This window comes from Drosophila ficusphila, unplaced genomic scaffold, assembly GCF_018152265.1.
Source record: "Drosophila ficusphila isolate 14025-0441.05 unplaced genomic scaffold, ASM1815226v1 contig_470, whole genome shotgun sequence".
NCBI lineage: Eukaryota > Metazoa > Arthropoda > Insecta > Diptera > Drosophilidae > Drosophila > Drosophila ficusphila.
Window position 1 is genome coordinate 3957537 of NW_025064389.1, and position 19116 is coordinate 3976652.

A 19116-nucleotide genomic window follows, 5' to 3' on the forward strand; every position below is an offset into this window, starting at 1 on the left:
TTGTTCATATGACAGCTATATGATATAGTCGTCCGATTTTAATGAAATTTGCTTTGTAACTCAAGACTCATTAGAAAACTCTATATTCCAAAAATCATTATTGTCTGATGAAAAACAACGAGGTTATAATTATATTTCCGTTATTTCTATATAGATTTTTCGATCTTTCCTATGGCAGCTAAATGATATAGTACTCCGATTTTTATGAAATTTTTTTCTCGATTTAAGAGTATTTCAAAAACTTGATGTTCCAAAACAACGACATTATAATTTTCTTTCCATTATTTATATATATATTTTTTGATCTCTCCTATGGCAGCTATATGATAGAGTTATCCGATTTTGATAAAATTTAATACGAAATTCAAGTGCAGTTAGAAAACGCCATCTGGAAGAAATCAAGTCGATCTGATCAAAAACAACGAACTAAGAATTTTTTATTTCATTCTCTTGTATGGGAGCTATCCGATATAGTCGCCCGATCCGGCTCGTTCCGACTTATATACTGCGTGCAACAACTACACAACTTTTGGGAAAGTTTCAGCGAGATAGCTTTAAAACTGAGAGACTAGTTTACATAGAAACCGACAGGAGGACAGACGGACAGACAGACAGACGGACAGACGGACAGACGTACAGACGGATTTCGATTCTGATCGTGATGCTGATCAAGAATATATATACTTTATGGGGTCTGAGGTGTCTCCTTCACTGAGTTGCAAACTTCTGACTGAAGTTATAATACCCTTTGCTCTGCAAGGGTATAATAAAAGGTAGTTGGGAAATTAAATGTAATCGCTATGTTGAGGATTTAAGATGTTCATTGTCATTGGTTAACTTATTTTTCCATGAATTTATATATTTATAAAATTATATTTTACTAGATATGTTATGTATATATAAAAATATTATAATTATTTTGTACTATTTTAAAAATTTAAAAACTGCACATTTATATAATATTAAACAGTAAAAATCAAAGCTATTTGCAGACTTAAAAAAAGTTTCATTATCCCAATATCTTTTACGATACTTTAAAAATTAAAATACAGAAAAATTGTGATTGTTTACTTTAGTATTTATTGTGGCCGGTAGCAATGGCTTGTGGTTCGATTGGAGACTGCCTGCTTATAACACTTGGCTAGATCGAAATTCTATCTAATATCCGTAGCGTCATAATGTGTAATTTAGCCGACATTTGGCGTATGAAACGAAGAGACATTGAAAATTTTTATTCTCTTTGAAATTTATCTTGTTCTTGTTATCTTCTGACTGAAGTTATAATACCCTTTGCTCTGCAAGGGTATAATAAAAGGTAGTTGGGAAATTAAATGTAATCGCTATGTTGAGGATTTAAGATGTTCATTGTCATTGGTTAACTTATTTTTCCATGAATTTATATATTTATAAAATTATATTTTACTAGATATGTTATGTATATATAAAAATATTATAATTATTTTGTACTATTTTAAAAATTTAAAAACTGCACATTTATATAATATTAAACAGTAAAAATCAAAGCTATTTGCAGACTTAAAAAAAGTTTCATTATCCCAATATCTTTTACGATACTTTAAAAATTAAAATACAGAAAAATTGTGATTGTTTACTTTAGTATTTATTTGAACATAGTTAAAGTTATACTTATAAAAATCTTTGTAAAAGCGACTTGATTTGCAAAGAGTAAAAATCGTAAAAATTATACTAGCTAATTAAATTAAAAAGGGACATAAAAAGTAGGTACAGTGAAGAATAAACATATATGTATGTGTATGTTATATACACATATATATATATATACTTATATGTACATATACGGATATATACGCAACGGGCTTTCTAGAGCCGAAAGCAGAAATTTAATGTTTTACAAAAAAAAAATAATATATATATATATATATTTATATATACATAAATATATATGTATATGTTTGTATTGTACATAAGTAATAGGTATGTATATATATTTATACTAGCAAGCTCCTAGCGAAGGATAAATAAATTCCAACCAAAATAATATTTATATTAAAATATTAATAATCCATATAAGTACATTAGTATTATAAAACGCCGTCGAAAGAAAAGAAAAAAATGTTAGTCCTGAGGTGCACACCAGGGTCTGGCCAGACCTTTTTAGACTTTTAGACTAACTGAAGTCTCTAATAATAGTCGTGGCAAGGTTTTTAAAGGCAAAAAATGATATACATACATATTTGTGTGTTCTTTTTTTTTTTTGAGGCGACATGAATATTATAATTTTATTAAATTTAATGACATGTTATTCTATAACTTTTTAAGTATAATAGAAAAATATGAATTAAGAAGCTTGTTACTGTAAATCTCCAGAAGCGACTTGAAAAAAGGTTGGTTAGCGGTGAACATTATAACTCAACCAAAACAAAAAGCTTGATATGCGTTTTAAAGTTGATGTATTTTTTGAGGTAATCAGAAAGAATTTTTTCTGTACTTTTGCAGCACTTGGGAGTTAAAAAGCGCGATTTTAGATGTTAATTTGTTTTTAACAAGAAAGGAAGCTAGCCTGTTTATATACCCTCGTTCTCATATTAATGAACGCTATACAAAAAGGCTAAACAACATCGAAGCTATGTCGACTTTTCTATGAAGTTCCTGTATTTTGACACCTATATGCTATAGTCGTCCGATTTTTATGAAATTTAATTCGAAATTCAAGAATCATAAGAAAACTCTATATTTTAAAAATTATGCTTTTCTGATCACAAACAACGATTTCATCATGTTGTTTTCGTTAATTTCTGTTAATTCTATACAGATTTTTCGATTTTTCCTATGGTGGCTATATGATATGTTTTCCGATTCTTTAGAAATTCTTCGTCCGATTTTTATGAAAAATTTGAAATTCGAAAGTCATTAGAAAACTCTATATTCCAAAAATTGTCTGATGAAAAACAACGAAGTTTTCAATTTTTTCCGTTAATTGTATATAGGTTTTTGATCTTTCCCATGGCAGCCATATGATATAGTTATCCGATTTTGATAAAATTTTATTCGAAATATGATAGCATTAAAAAAAAAACACATTCCGAAAGAAGTCATGTCGATATGATCAAAAACAACGGCGTGATAAATTTTTGTTTTCAATCGCTATGGGAGCTGTCCGATATACATATGTACATATGTAATATTACATTTATATTTTTAAATTTTGGAAAAGTTGAAACAAGATAGAAATAGATGAAAAGTACTTACATAATTTTACCATATCTGCAGTATTTATACCCTTGCAAAGCAAAGGGTAATATTAGTCAAAAGCTTGCAACGCAAAGAAAAGTATGTATATTCTTGATCAGCATCACGATTTCAATCGAAATACGTTTGTACGTCTGTCCGTAGTTGTTGGATCAGTGAGCTTTTTCACTAAACATAACCTTTGGTGGTGGTCAAATAAAATAAAACCGCCCAAATTTTCAACTAAATTTACACATATTTATTTAAATGGCATTTAAATAAATGACATTAATTTACGTTTAGATTTGAAATTTAATGATTTGATTTAGGCTGCGGCATGACCGAACATTCTCACCCCGCTGAAAGATCAGGCCTTTCAACCAGATCCTGCTACGGCAGCACGCACAAATTGCGGACAGCCCTTCGAGTGATTCCAGTTGATGTTCGTATTGCCCCTCCAAAGCTATCGACAAATGTGAAAAGGGAGGACACCGTGCTCGATGATAAAATTTGATGCTTAGAATGCAGCCTCCACTAGTCATCAGCCAAGTCGCTCATTGGGATATATCTGATAAGCATCTGAGTGCCCATTTAGACATCTTCGACGTCAAGACCAGTGCGTCTTATACGGTGTGCAAATTTGTATACGTCTCCAAAAGTGTTGGTCATTTTTTGCCAGGAATTCACGAATTTGCATTTTAAAGATGGATTCACTTCGGTACAAACGTCAATCAAAATGCGCTTTCTGAGCTCGGAAAGAGTCTTCACAGGCAAACAAGATTCAGGCCAATCGTGCTGATTCTGTAATGCAGTTGCCTTGATAAAAGAAGATCCACCTCCTGTTACAATCCAACCAAGCCTCGTTTTCTGTAATAGGGGGTAACCCAGCAGTCAACTTAATCTGCCCTACAGATAATAACTAAAAAAACATGCTTGCGCCAATCAGAAGATCTAAACGCTGAGATTTATAAAATTCAGGAACGGCCAACTGAATTTTAGCGGAAATTTTCCAGCTATTGGGCTTAACGGTCAAACTGGGTCGATTGTCAATAATCGCTGGAGCAACAAGAGCAGATAGGCACGCGAAGTAATCAGAGGTATGCGACTCTAGCATGATGCAAACGGAAACTCCTTCAGAGTCAAATCGAGCATCTCCAAGACCAGGAACTGATACGGTAGACTTCGTTTTAGGCAATTTCAACTGGTGAGCAAGTCGGGAAGTCACAATGTGGACCTGATCGACTTTGAACGCTTATGCAATTGGAAGAAAGACAGTATCAGAATCCACATTCTGAGCCAGCAATGAGGTAGAAGGGCTTGAAGCAATTGCATTTGGCGTACTTTGTACGAACCTGGGTCGAAGGCTGAGAGTTAAGATGTAAAAGGCTATGATGCTTAGACCCGCAAATTCGACAGCAGCCTGACCTACAATTGCGCATTTGGTGCCCCTTCTTTAAGTAATTAAGACAAAGCGCCAATCCTTTTGACTTTTGAATGCGCCCCCTGACCACAACTATAAATGGAATGACCACTGTTGTCACACACAACCCATGCATGTCCCGAAGTGTTGGTGGCAATTAAGATGATTTTGTAACGGCTTTTTTCTGATAGTGAATCATTTGAGTACAAAGCTGCAGTGAGCTCTATATTTTCCAAATTTTTGGCAGCGCTTTGACAATAATGTAGCGAAATGATTAATCGAAGGAATTTCATCAATAGCCGAAGATTCTTCCCAATTGGCCTGAGTCTTGCTATCTAATTTTTGCAAATTTGTTTAATTTGCGGAATCACAACAAAAGGATTTGGTATTGCAGGCTCACAGGCTGTGAGCCTGCAGTGACAACATGGGCCAGTGACCCGGTCTCAGAAGACTTTTGTGCGGGTATATTTACACGGTGAGGTGGAATCAGAGGTTGAGAACCAGCTTCAGGCATATCGGAACTACTTACCGTCAAAGGTCGTACACACCGCTTTAGATCGACCGGGCCCCGAATCTTTTTTAGCTGCCGATCTCAGCAACATTTGAGGGGCTGCTAAGGACAACTTCTGACGGGGACTCTTCTTAAAGGACTCTAGCTTAAAGCTATAAAACTGCGAGTCCAGCGCTAAACGAAGATAATTTGCTTTAGCAAATAACTATCCTAGCTATGCCAAACCAGTGATCAGTCTCTTTAAGCTGCCTTTAGTTTGGCGCATTAACGATTTCATCTCATTTGCAATTTCTGGCAAGCTTCACACCAAAACTTTGAAGCCAGGCCTTTACTAAGATCGTTACTTATCGGCCCTGTAAATTTAGCCCACTTACTGTGCACCATCATACCACAAAGTCTACAAGTAAGTTTAGCCAGCTCCGTATTAATTTTTATATGACGCTTTTTTTTTTAAGCATCCAATATAAGTGTCCATGGACTTACTAATTCGGACCACTGTGCCAAGGGAAATCAAAACGAAAATTGTAAGCGAGCAATAAAAAACCAAAGAGAAACCAGGAGAGCTAACCGGAAAAACACAAAAGAAAGACGGAAGTGAATACAAGAAAAGAACACCAGAGATCAGATAATAAAAAATTTCATTATAAAAATAGTAGTGCTATTTGAGAAAACAATCACACGAAAAGCGAACGGTTGCAAAATGTTAAGTGCATGATTTAACGATATCGGATTTACTAAAACTGGTTATCTAAATAAAAATCAGAAAACCAATTTTTTTTTTAAATTTGTAATTGTTATTTATTAGATCTTATTTTCTTAGATGCTAACAAGAGGCTTTTAAATTTTAATCTAAGCTTATTTATTTTGCTTTAAGACCTAGCTTGCCTGAAGATCCATATCACCCTGCTTTCGTGGTGACTATCGACACTGGTATAACAGTTAAAAATAATGCTATAAAGCCAGCCAAGCGAATTCATTGTTTTCGCAAGGCAAACTTTCTGAGACTTAATCATCTTATATCTGGCAATGACTGGTCCGATCTCTATTCCTGCAATAATATGGAAGACGCCATTACAATTTTTTATTCGGCAATAAAACTGTTTTTTAACTCATGTGTTCCGCTATATAACCCGTCAACATCCCATAAACCACCGTGGTTTAGCAAAGAGTTGACACACCTTAGGAATTTAAAGTCCAGACTTTATAAAAAATATAAAATTTCAGGTTGTCAGTCTGTTTTTGGAAAATACATAAGAGCTCGGTCAAACTTTACCGTGCTTAACGCTCAGTGTTACAAGAATTATTTAGTCCGTTGCAGGTCCCAGTTTTTACGGGATCCCAAACAGTTCTATAATTTTGTCAACACTAAGCGCAGATCATGTTCCTTTCCGCCTTCGCTCTCGTTTGAAAGTAGGACGGCTAACACTGATCAGGCAATAGCCGATCTGTTTGCCCAATTCTTTCAAACAACTTACTCTACAGTGTCTCATTCAAGTGAGCAATATTTATACTCAATACCTAAGTCGAACCTTATATTTCGTCCCACCTTAAACGAAAGCTCCCTACTTTTGGATCTTCAACGTGTTACTCCAGTTTACTCCCCAGGTCCTGACGGGATTCTTGTCAGTTTCCTCTTGTTTGGAAAGAGTCATTTGTTATTCCCCTTCATAAAAAGGGAAGCAAGTCGGATGCTTGCAATTATAGAGGTATTTCTAAATTGTCAGCAATTCCAAAGCTTTTCGAACTTTTTCCACTTGCAGCACCTTTGTAGATCAATCATATCTCCATGCCAACACGGATTTATGAAACGCAGGTCTACCACAACAAATCTTTTGGAGCTCACATCCTTCGTGATAGATGGCTTTAAAAATAATTTCCAAACTGATGTCATTTACACAGACTTCAGTAAAGCATTTGACTCTGTAAATCACTTCCTATTGATTCGCAAACTTGACATGATGGGGTTTCCAGCAGATCTTTTAAGTTGGATCTTTAGTTATCTCAGTGGCCGAACGCAAAGAGTCCTTTTAAAAAATTCCTTAAGTAGTATCCTCAGAGTTACCTCTGGTGTACCACAAGGAAGCCATCTGGGACCATTACTTTTTACCTTGTTTATCAATGATCTTCCATCGATCATTGTGCATTCCCGCGTACTTATGTACGCGGACGATGTAAAACTGTGTCTGCAGTATAATGATTACTCCCGTCACATAAACCTTCAAGCAGACCTAAACAATTTTCAAAACTGGTGTAACGAAAATTTACTGAAATTAAAAAAAAATTTAATGCTGGATGAGGATTGTTGAAAGTTAATTTTTTTTGACAACAGTGACAGGTGACAGTGCTGGTTCTTAATGTTTTGGATTTAGCTTTTGGGAGTTTCCCAATGTTAGTGGTGCTGGCCATATCGACGCATTTCCGCGAATGTATCGTATGTTGAAAAATCAAATTTTACCGGAGAAGCTTTTTCTTTATTTTCGTATTTCGGTATTTTTGTGCGATTGCAGTATTTCCATGCAAATGAAAAAAAATTTGTATGGACATACGATAATTTCGCGCGCACATTGAAAAGCATTGTAACATACGATAAAATTGAAACTTCATTTTTATCGGAACTATAGGGCTTTCAGTTATAATATTTAGGTAGTGGGACATTAGTTGCCTAACAATTTAGCATTAAAATCTCAATTTCGAAAAAAAGCGACATACGATACTTTCGCGGAAATGCGTCGATATGTTCAGATTGGTTTGACGACTGAATAATATATGAGCAGTTTGTTTTCGAGTTCTATTGGAGAACGAAAGTTCAGAAGCCAGTGGAGACTATTAGCTTTTAGCTTAAGGGGTTATAACTAGTTGCAATTTTGAAAAAATTCAAAATTTTTTTTTGCCAATTCTGAATGTATATATGTATATCTAAGAATATTGTCTGAAAATTTCAAAGCATAAATAGTTTTGGAGTAATGAGTGTATTTTTAAAGACGTATCCCACGTAGTTCAACTAGTAGCCAAAATTTTTAATGCGTTTTTCTCGAAACGATGTCTTCAAAGTCGGTGAGGAAAATTTCTCCGAGACAGCTTGACCGATTGACTTTAAACTTTCACAGGCTCTTCTTAGATATTTTTTCAGGTAATTTTGGCTCCGACAAAAATTTCTATTTTTTTAGTCACTTTAAAGTTGAAATTTTTGTGCCAAAAACGAAGTTTTATGTTTGGGAAGCCGCCATTTTGTCTAAAATCAAAATATTTAAAATTCCCAGCATCATTACCAGTATTTGTCTTTACGTAATCCTTTTGGTTTTTTGTATTTCTTATAATTTGGATCAGAGATATCTTCCTCACCGCAAAACACCTTTTTTAAGTGGACCCTCAGGAGATCCTCTACAGGATCGACGGACTCCAATATTTTTTTTTTTTTTTGAAAATGTATTCTGAAACTACAAAAAATTATCTAACTTTTCATATACAACACGTATATATACAATAAAAGGCCTCTCCAGAAATAATTTACGAAAACGCTCATTTTTTCGGCCTCGCAACTGGATATAACCCCTTAAGCTGGTTCCTTTTGGCCTCAATTGTGTTTACGCCAAGTAAGTCGTCTATCTACGTGGACTCCAAGATATGTATCATCTGTAGTTTGAGGGATATATATATTGTTAAGAGACAATGGGGGGCAAGTTTTTCCATTTAGAGTAAATGCAACATTCGCTTTGGTTGGATGCTAGATCGGCTTAATATGCTCCGTTGGCAAACGTCGAAGTTGTTGTCAGGCTGCATGTTGGTATATCTGCTGTGTAAATTAGCTTTGCTTAAGCAAATGGAGATCATTAATATTTGTGAAATGATCTTTGATTTGAACATAACATGAATGTCACATTGAGCGAGGAACTCCGATAGCCTGTGATGTGAAATGCCATTTACAATCAAATTACATATGATAAAATTACATAAACTTCAGAAATCATTGCATTTGTGAGCGTTACCAGCATTGCTTCCAATTTACAAAGCATTTAGGAACGTTCGCTGACCAATAATGCCCTGTGCTTGCTTCAGGGTCCGTTGCACTCCTGCAGAAACTGGATGTGGCCCTGCTGGGCCATTTATCAGGTTGTTCTTGCTCAAAACATTGGCAAAAGGAGTTTCTTTTGGATCATTTTTGATACTATATAAAAAGGGGTGATTGCCTTCACAGTTGCTAACATTTTTCTTGATTTTTCTTGAACGACGAGTTGCATGTGGGCTTAGTTTCTGCTTGGTTGGGCTGGGATAGCTTGCCACTGGAGTTGACAATAGTGGGCAGTGGGAAACTGCTGTTGTTGTCGTTATTGCTGTTAACGAACAGACCGTTGCACTATGAACCAGGATAGACAAAAATTGGCCAAAAGTCAATATGCTTGTAAAAATTTAAAAATTATTTTTTTTTAATCTAGATACTTTAAATTATTAACACAACGCGTTGTTAGCAATGGCTATATATTGGATGTTACCGTTGCTGGTATCATCAGATTACGTACATTGCACTTCGGCCGTTTAATTCAACACAGTGGGAGAGAGCGGACTCTCTCTGTGCTTTCATGCAATGTTGCATTTTTGATTTTGGTTTTGTTTCAGGGGTAACAGTTGAGAAGCACGCGTTGTTTTTGGCTGCCGCAAGCCACCGTTCGCCTTACTGTTGTTGTTGTCGTGCGCGACTCCTATTTTTTGTAGCTTAGAAAGCTTGCGCTTCCACGTATTGTATGTAATTAATTTGATTTAATTGAAGAAATAGAGACAAATTTGACTGTATAAGCAACATAAGCACAAGTACTTATGCATACCCTGTGATTTTTTTCTCGCTTTAATTTAGGTTTGTATAATACTGTTTTATATTACTGGCGGAGCGATATGAACAATACGTCTGGTTGGTTCAGGAACGATATAGCGATGATCAAAAATTGGAGGGAAAGAATGTACGAATGTAAAAATGTTAGTTTTCTTTGTACTTAATTTTGTTTTCCATGATGTTGAGTTTACCCTGAGTTAATTTACTTAATTTTTGTTCTATTTAGGTAGTTTGATCGACAAAATCGTATTTAATTTGCCACTTATTTTATTTCTTAAACCTGACAGGGCTGCAAAATATTTCTTACTTTTCCGGGTGTATATAATGGGGTCATTGCATTTTTGGCTGCTTTCTTATAATTCCATAACTTCTGATTTTATAAAATTCTTCAAATTTTGTCGCAAAACAGACTTCTTTAATATTGGGTTGGCAAGAAAGTCATGTTTTTTTAGTAATCGTTTTTAATCTAATTTATTTACGTCTAATCGAGCACCAGGGTCACACTTTTTAGAATCTTTTTAAAGCTTATTGTCTTAGGTACTATCGACAAAAAATTTGGTAATTATTCGATAACATTTGTGGAAGCTATAGCAAATTAAACATGGAGGACCAAAGTAAGCATTTTCGGCATATTTTGCTTTTTTACTTCCAAAAAGGAAAAAAAGCGGTCGAAGCTCGCGAAAAATTGTGCGAAGTGTATGGTAAAGATGACATGAGTGGTCGCCAATGTCAGCGCTGGTTTGCCAAATTCAGGCTTGGAGATTTTAGAGTTAAAGACGCGCCACGTTCTGGTCGACCATCGGCCGTTTTTGACTAACAAATTCAGGCTTTGCTGGATGAAAACCGGCGTTATTCAACGCGGGAGATGTCAGAGAAGCTCAAAGTGTCGCAAACAACAGTTGAAAACCATTTGAAGAAACTTGGCTACGTAAGCAAGCTCGATGTTTGGGTTCCGCATAACTTCTCTGCTGCAACGGATTAAAAACGATCCTTTTTTGAAGCGGATCATTACTGGCGACGAAAAGTGGGTTGTTTACAATAATGTCCAACGAAAAAGATCATGGAGCAAGAAAGATGAGCCAGCCCAAGCCACATCAATGGCCGATATCCATCAGAGGAAAGTTATGCTGTCTGTTTGGTGGAATTGGAAGGGTGTAGTGCACTTTGAGCTGCTGGGACGGAATGAAACCATCAATTCAGATGTGTACTGTCGCCAGCTATCCAATTTGGCGGAAAAAATTAAAGAAAAGGAGCCAGCACTAGCTAATTGCAAGGGTATAGTCTTTCACCATGACAACGCTAGGCCCCACACATCTTTGGTCACTCGGCAAAAATTAACGGAGCTGAATTGGGAAGTGCTACCACATCCACCTTATAGTCCGGACTTAGCACCTTCAGATTACCATTTGTTTCGCTCTCTTCAAAACTCTTTGAATGGTAAAAACTTTGATTTAGATGAGGCTGTCGAAAACCACTTGTCTCGATCCTTTGCTGGAAAAGACCTAAAGTTCTTCGAGCGCGGAATTATGCAGCTGCCCGAGAGATGGTCATTAGTGGTCGAACAAAACGGCCAATACATAATTGATTAATTATAAGTCCTGATATAAATAAATCATCTTTGAAAATATTGAAAAAAAACGACATGACTTTCTTTCCAACCCAATAGAATAGCTGTGCTGCGAACCAGTTTCCAGTTGTGTCCTTAGAGTTTTTACTCGCTTGAAAGAATTCACTTCAGTAAAAACAATAAACCATTATATTTTACACTGAGGTCAAAGCACCTGTTGTTGTAATTTTAATTAATTTTATAACATGTACTAATTTAATAAATCGTTTATGTCATTCCCAATTTTTGTATTTTTATTTTACAGTAATTTTAAATAAAATATAGTCTTTTAAAGCACAGTTTTTAAAATATTTTGTATTCTTATAGCTTAAAATATTTAAATCAAATATTAATATCAAATAAGTTCAAATGCTTTTTTGGTTTGGTTTTTTCATGGTAACGCCGAGGGAATGCCCTTCCTTCTTTCTTTAACTATGAAGTTGTTGGGTAATGCCTTTGTCACGGTCTTCAAAAACAAGATCGGTGGTGCACAGCTTGGTTGGTTGTGATTTTAAAATTCAAATTTTTTATTGATTTCTTCTAATTTGGGAGATTTGTTTTTAAACAAGAGAGGGAGTAAGAGCCAAGTAAAATGCATATATTAGGTATTTTTAGGTTTTCTTGAACCTAAAGACGAAATATAAAGGCACTTATTAAACTGGTCTGGTTTTATTTCTTATTTTTGATTTTTGGATGCAATATTACTTATTTTCGTTCGTTGCATTTAAATCAGCTAAATTTAATCGTTAAACGAAGGATCCGTTTTTTCGTTGTTACTCCGCAACGGCGCTTGCACCTATAATCTATCGAAGAAATTTTCGTTCATAAAAGAAGTTTTAGGGGCACAACTAGTGTGACATTTCAAAAAAACCTTTTTTCTTTGATATTTCGGTAGATTAAAAACCTTTAAAAATAACATATTAAAATTTTAAATCGATATCTCAAACAGTTTTTGAGTTATAGCAATTTTAATAGCAGCCGCTCGTATAACAGTGAATACGACCGTTTTATCTTTAAACGCGTTTTTCTCGAAACAGCATTTTTCGAATTTGCTGCAGTGATTACTCAAAAACTAATGATCCGATTACTATTAAAGTTTTTTTTAACACGTTCTATCGATTTTTTGATCTGATCAAAAATCGAATTTTGGCAGGCCAAAAACGACCAAAATTTTGGATAAAATTCGATTTTTTTTTTTAACACCGCCATTTTGTCAATTTTTGATATTTTTTATTTATCGTAGGTCATTGTATAGACAATATTATCTAGTTGAACGAAAATTTTTTTTTTAATTTCATCCACGGAGAAGGCCGGAATTACTGCAGCAGTTAAGGCCCTTTTTTTTAGCGCCGTTGGAGATCGGCTCTAACTTCAAAAATATTTAATTTGTTTCTTTAAAAATTTCACTGTATATTCTTAAAACATGTATAAATATATTCTGAATATTTTGAAATAATTGATCAAGTAGTTTTTTTTAATAAAAATTCCCAAAAATCAGCTTTTTTTTGGCCGTCACACTAGTTGTGCCCCTTAACTTAAAACGAAACGAAAACGGCTAATCCTTTGTTACCTCTTCTACCGACCCAGGTTTCTTTTGACCGACTTTATGTAAAGAAATTTGGGGCAATCAGTGCAGCCGATTTAAATGTTCGCTTACATTATTCCAATAAAACCAATGTATAATCGCAATGAAGCCCTGCTAGAATCTTTTAATTTTAATCAAAACGGTCGACCCTGTCAAGACGAATTTGAAACAAGAAAGGAAGCTAGCTTCGGCAAGCCGAAGCTTATATACCCTTGCAGTCATCAAATATGTCGAACAAAATGCATAAAGGCTAAACAACATTGAAGCTAAGACGATTTTTCTATTCATTTTCCATATTTTCGACTATAGATCATATGGGAGCTGTATGATATAGTTGTCCGATTTTCATCAAATTTAATTAGTAATTCAAGAGTCGTTAGAAAACTTTAAATTTCAAAAATCATGCTTATCAAATAAAAACCAACGATGTTATAATTTTATTTCCGTTATTTCTATATAGATTTTTCGATCTTTCCTATGGCAGCTATAAGATATAGTTGTGCGATTTTTATGAAATTTTTTTCTCAATTTAAGGGTTGTTAAAAAACTTGATATTCAAAAAATCATTCTCGTGGGATAAAAAACAACGATGTTATCAATTTATTTCCATTAATTCTATATATTTTTTTCGATCTCTCCTATGGCAGCTATATGATAGACTTATACGATTTTGATCAAATTTAATCCGAAATTCAATAACAGTTAGAAAATGCCATCTTGAAGAATTCAAGTCGATCTGATGAAAAACAACGGCGTACGATTTTTTTATTTCATTCTCTTGTATTGGAGCTATCCGATATAGTCAGCCTATCCGGCCCGATCCGACTTATATACTGCGTGCAATAGCTACACAACTTTTTGGAAAGTTTCAGCAAGATAGCTTTAAAACTGAGAGACTAGTTTACATAGAAACAGACAGACGGACAGACGTACATACATACTTGTATTTCGATTCAGATGGTGATGCTGATCAAGAATATATGTTTATACTTTATGGGGTCTAAGGTGTCTTCTTCACTGCGTTGCAAACTTCTGACTGAAATTATAATACCCTTTTGCTCTGCAAGGGTATAAAAATTACCATACTTCTTGAGTTTTAGAGAAGCTACAAGGTGTGTTCAAAAAGTATCGCGAATTTTGAATTTTCGCGGGTTACCTCGTATCGAATATCAAATTTTTATGCCGACCAGTTATCGGCCATTTTGAATGTTCACTTAATTGTTGACAGCTGCTTTGCTTGCACGTGTTTTAGATCGTCTTCGACTTTTACCTATTCAAAAAAATGGATCAAAGAACCTGTATCAAATTTTGTGTGAAATGCATTCCGAATGTTGACTGTGGCATACGGAGAAGCTACCTTGGACCGAAGCCGAGAAGATGTGAACGACGAAGAGCGTGCCGGACGACCGAGCACTTCAACAACAGACGAAAAAATTAATGAAGTGGAGAAAATGGTATTGGCCAATCGCCGAATCACCGTTATAGAAGTTCCTGAGGACCTAAACATAACGATTGGCTAGTGCCATTCGATTTTTATCAATGATTTGGGCATGAGACGGGTCGCCGCGAAATTCGTACCAAAATTGCTCAATTGCGACCAAAAACAGCATCGCATGAACATTGCTAATGAGATGTTAAACTCTGTCCGCGACGACCCAAATTTGCTCCAAATCATAATTGGTGACGAATCGTGGGTTTATGGTTACGACGTGGAAACCAAAGCTCAATCATCTCAATGGAAGCTGCCGCACGAATCAAAACCGAAAAAAGCGCGTCAAGTTCGGTCGAATGTGAAAGTTTTGCTGATAGTTTTCTTGGATTGCAGGGGAAGAACAGTCAATAAGAAATATTACCTGCAAGTTATGCGCAATTTGCACGAAGCAATCCGCCAAAAACGACCGGGTTTGTGGAAGCACAAAAATTGGCTTTTGCACCACGATAACGCCCCTGCTCACACATCGTTGCATCACCGTATTCTCCAGATTTGGCCCCCTGTGACTTTTTCTTGTTTCCTAACTGAAGAGGCCCATGAAAGGACGACGTTACGCTACGCTTGACGAGATAAAGACGGCATCGAAGAAGAAGCTGAACAAGATAAAAAAAATGATTTTTTTAAGTGCTTCAAAGATTGGAAAAACCGTTGGCACAAGTGCATAATATCTCATGGGGATTACTTTGAAGGGGACAAAATAGATATTCATGAATAAATAAATAATTTTTGAAAAAACACAAAATTAGCGATACTTTTTGAACACACCTCGTATATTCACCAACGCAAGGATGAACATCCGCCGAATTCTACTATGCGCCACTTTGATTCATTACTTATTACTAAACGAACTCGTGTTCAGGTTTCATGTCGATATTCTATACAATCTTACGAAAAAACCCAGATTTAATGAACCTTGAAAATCTACACCAACTATCCAGTGGTTTTAGATATGCTCCACAAACGGTATTTATAAAATATCTTGTTTTCTGGACTCATATCATACTGCTCAAGAAGGTAAATTCGTCGGCAGAAAATAAACTTCAGGAGTTTTTTGGTTTTGGTTTTGGATTCCTTGGTATTAGATTCTTCCTGTTGCAAAAATTACATATTTATACCCTCGCAGAGCTAAAGGGTATTATAATTTCAGTCAGAAGTTTGCAACGCAGTGAAGGAGACACCTCAGATCCCATAAAGTATATATATTCTTGATCAGCATCACGAGCAGAGTCGGAAAACGTCTGTACGTCTGTCCGTCTGTCCGTTTCCGCGCAAACTAGTCTCTCAGTTTTAAAGCTATCTTGCTGAAACTTTCCCAAAAGGTGGGTAGTTATTGCACGCAGTATATAAGTCGGAACGGGCCGGATCGGGCGACTATATCGGATAGCTCCCATACGAGAGAATGAAATAAAAAATTCTCACGCCGTTGTTTTTTGTATCATACGACTTGAATTCTTCAAGATGGCGTTTTCTAACTGTTATTGAATTTCGGATTAAATTTGATCAAAATCGGATAACTCTATCATATAGCTGCCATAGGAGAGATCGAAAAAAATATATAGAATTAATGGAAATAAATTGATAACATCGTTGTTTTTTATCCCACGAGAATGATTTTTTGAATATCAAGTTTTTTAACAGCCCTTAAATTGAGAAAAAAATTTCATAAAAATCGCACAACTATATCTTATAGCTGCCATAGGAAAGATCGAAAAATCTATATAGAAATAACGGAAATAAAATTATAACATCGTTGGTTTTTATTTGATAAGCATGATTTTTGAAATTTAAAGTTTTCTAACGACTCTTGAATTACTAATTAAATTTGATGAAAATCGGACAACTATATCATACAGCTCCCATATGATCTATAGTCGAAAATATGGAAAATGAATAGAAAAATCGTCTTAGCTTCGATGTTGTTTAGCCTTTATGTATTTTTTTCGACATATTTGATGACTGCAAGGGTAGATAAGCTTCGGCTTGCCGAAACTAGCTTCCTTTCTTGTTATTTAGGAGTTCATTGATAATTCGTGCCGAAAACTGAAGAAATGCCATGGGTAGTTATACCTTACAGTTTTTCTCGTTTTGGAAAATTTGTCTCCCATCTTGCGATAACCCTGGACCATGCAGAAAACACAGGAGCTATAAGCTTTGTAGTGGTCTGTTAGGCATCATTATAAAAATAAAAAAATTATACTAGGTTTGAGATATTTACAAGTATTTTTAACTGCTTTTCTTTTAATTTAAATGACAGAATGAAATCCATGTCTAAATGGTACATTGGCTTTTGTTTCGCCATTTCCATTTGTTTTATAACCTGCCATGGTCACGGAAGACTAATTGAGCCGCCAAGTAGAGCGTCAGCCTGGCGCTTTGGATTTCAAACAAAACCTGATTATAATGACCATGAACTGTACTGTGGCGGATTCACCAGACAGTGGAACAGAAATGGTGGCAAATGTGGAGAGTGCGGCGACGCATGGGATATGCCGGAACCCCGTCCGCATGAATATGGTGGCCAATGGGGACTTGGTCTAATTGTAAGGAGATATAGTCCGGGAGCTAAAATAACGGTTCGAATAGAATTAACTGCTAGTCATATGGGGTAAAAAAAATTCATTTTTGTGTTTTTTGTGTTCTTTTTTAAATTATTGAACTAATTTTCTTGCAGGTATTTCGAATTTCGATTGTGCCCGAATCATACTGCTAAACAGTTGTGCTTGGATCAAAATATATTGACAATACTTGATGGCTCCCCGTCTCAACCATATTCATCTGACCTGGATACCCGTTTTTATCCTCGCAACGGAAGTCGTATATATGAAATTTATGCTCGGCTTCCAAGTATGATTACATAATTAAACTGAAATATAGATTTATTAAATCATACTAATATTATATATTTTAGATTTTTCATGCGACCACTGCGTTCTTCAATGGCGTTATGTTGCCGGTAACAATTGGGGAGTATGTAGCGATGGTAATGGAGCCATGGGTTGTGGACCGCAAGAGGAATTTCGTTCATGTTCGGATATCGCCTTAACTACAAACGTGGGTGTTTATGCAGACCCAAGTCGTCCCCTTCAAACAAAACCTACCAAGTTGATAAACACAGAAAAGGTTTTAGAATCAGATCAAAATGAAATACTTAAGTATTCATTTGTGATTGCGATAGTAATGGTATTGGTATTATGTATTTGTATTGTATATATTTGGTACATATATAATTATGATGTTACGAATGTAATATTTGGGTGTTCGTTCAGAAAGAAGGTGCTTAATTGTAATGTATTTAAATCCGCTAACAAGATTAGCAATGTTAAATTGGATAAGCCACCAATTCCTCCTCCACGAACTAAAAGACTAGAAAAAAACAATTTAGCAAATGTAACAATTAAAGCCTAATAAACAAATTGACTTGTATTGATTTAACAATTGACTAAAGTTCATAATGAACTTGTTGAATTGGACGAAAACGGCGTACCAAATGCAATGTAGATGCACAGAAAAAGGGGCGATTGCTAAGTAAGGATTTACGATCTATTTTTATGGGAGGGTACTATGAATATTAAACTACCGGCCAATAAAAAGCAAGTGATATTATTTTTTTGTATTTGCTGACTGAAATCAAGCCTAGCGAGTATTCAAACTTTAAATTATTTTTTACCGTTATCATTCACTCTTATTTTTATACCCTTGCAGAGCAAAGGTTATTATAATTTTGGCCAGAAGTTTGCAACGCAGTGAAGGAGACACCTCAGACCCCATCAAGTATATATATTCTTGATCAGCATCACAATCTGAATCGAAATACGTCTGTCCGTCTGTCCGTCTGTCCTCCTGTCCGTTTCTGCGCAAACTAGTCTCTCAGTTTTATATCTATCTTGCTGAAACTTTCCCAAAAGGTGTGTAGTTATTGCACGCAGTATATAAGTCGCAACGGGCCGGATCGGCCAACTATATCGGATAGTTCCCATACGAAAGAACGCCGTTCTTTCACGCCGTTGTTTTTGATCAGATCGACTTGATTTCTTCTAGATGGCGTTTTTTAACCACTAATGAATTTCGGATTAAACTTGATCAAAATCGGATAACTCTATCATATAGCTGCCATACAAAAGATCGAAATATCTATCTAATATATAAAATTCTCGTGTCACAGTTTTTGTGACCTTACTCCTTCGAAACGGCTATACCGATTCTCATGAAATTTTGTGAGCGTATTGAGTAAGTCTGACAATTACCCAACGTCTATTTTTCATCCTCTTAAATCGTGTTCGCAAACAAAAATCGCATATGAAGTGAGTTTCTACCTCATCACACTGACAAAAACACGCTACCATAGCATTTTAAATCAATTTAAACTGGGGCAAAAATCCTTCATCATTAAGTAAAATCATGAATTCTATTTAAGAGTGTTTTGTCCAGTGAGCAATGCCAAGAAAACGCAAAGAGTGAGATTTGAGC

General features: G+C 35.3%; 1 protein-coding gene and 1 non-coding gene across 5 annotated transcripts; both read left to right on the forward strand.

The window, feature by feature from the left end:
* Window positions 1-734: 734 nt before the first annotated feature.
* Window positions 735-18076, forward strand: LOC108100432. 4 transcript variants are annotated; one of them, XM_043208521.1, is made up of 4 exons: window positions 735-773; window positions 16904-17254; window positions 17321-17493; window positions 17558-18076. In XM_043208521.1, the coding sequence occupies exons 2-4, from the start codon at window positions 16905-16907 to the stop codon at window positions 18052-18054; spliced, it is 1020 nt and encodes a 339-aa protein (XP_043064456.1). In that variant the 5' UTR covers window positions 735-773; window position 16904; the 3' UTR covers window positions 18055-18076. The 4 variants fall into 4 exon arrangements, with proteins under 4 accessions (XP_043064456.1, XP_043064455.1, XP_043064454.1 ...); XM_043208520.1 differs by lacking the exon at window positions 735-773 and adding an exon at window positions 1583-1743; XM_043208519.1 differs by lacking the exon at window positions 735-773 and adding an exon at window positions 1583-1739.
* LOC122320361 lies at window positions 1082-1226 on the forward strand. Its single transcript, XR_006245626.1, has one exon. It is a non-coding gene; the product is annotated as a small nucleolar RNA psi28S-2876 (small nucleolar RNA).
* Window positions 18077-19116: the final 1040 nt, after the last annotated feature.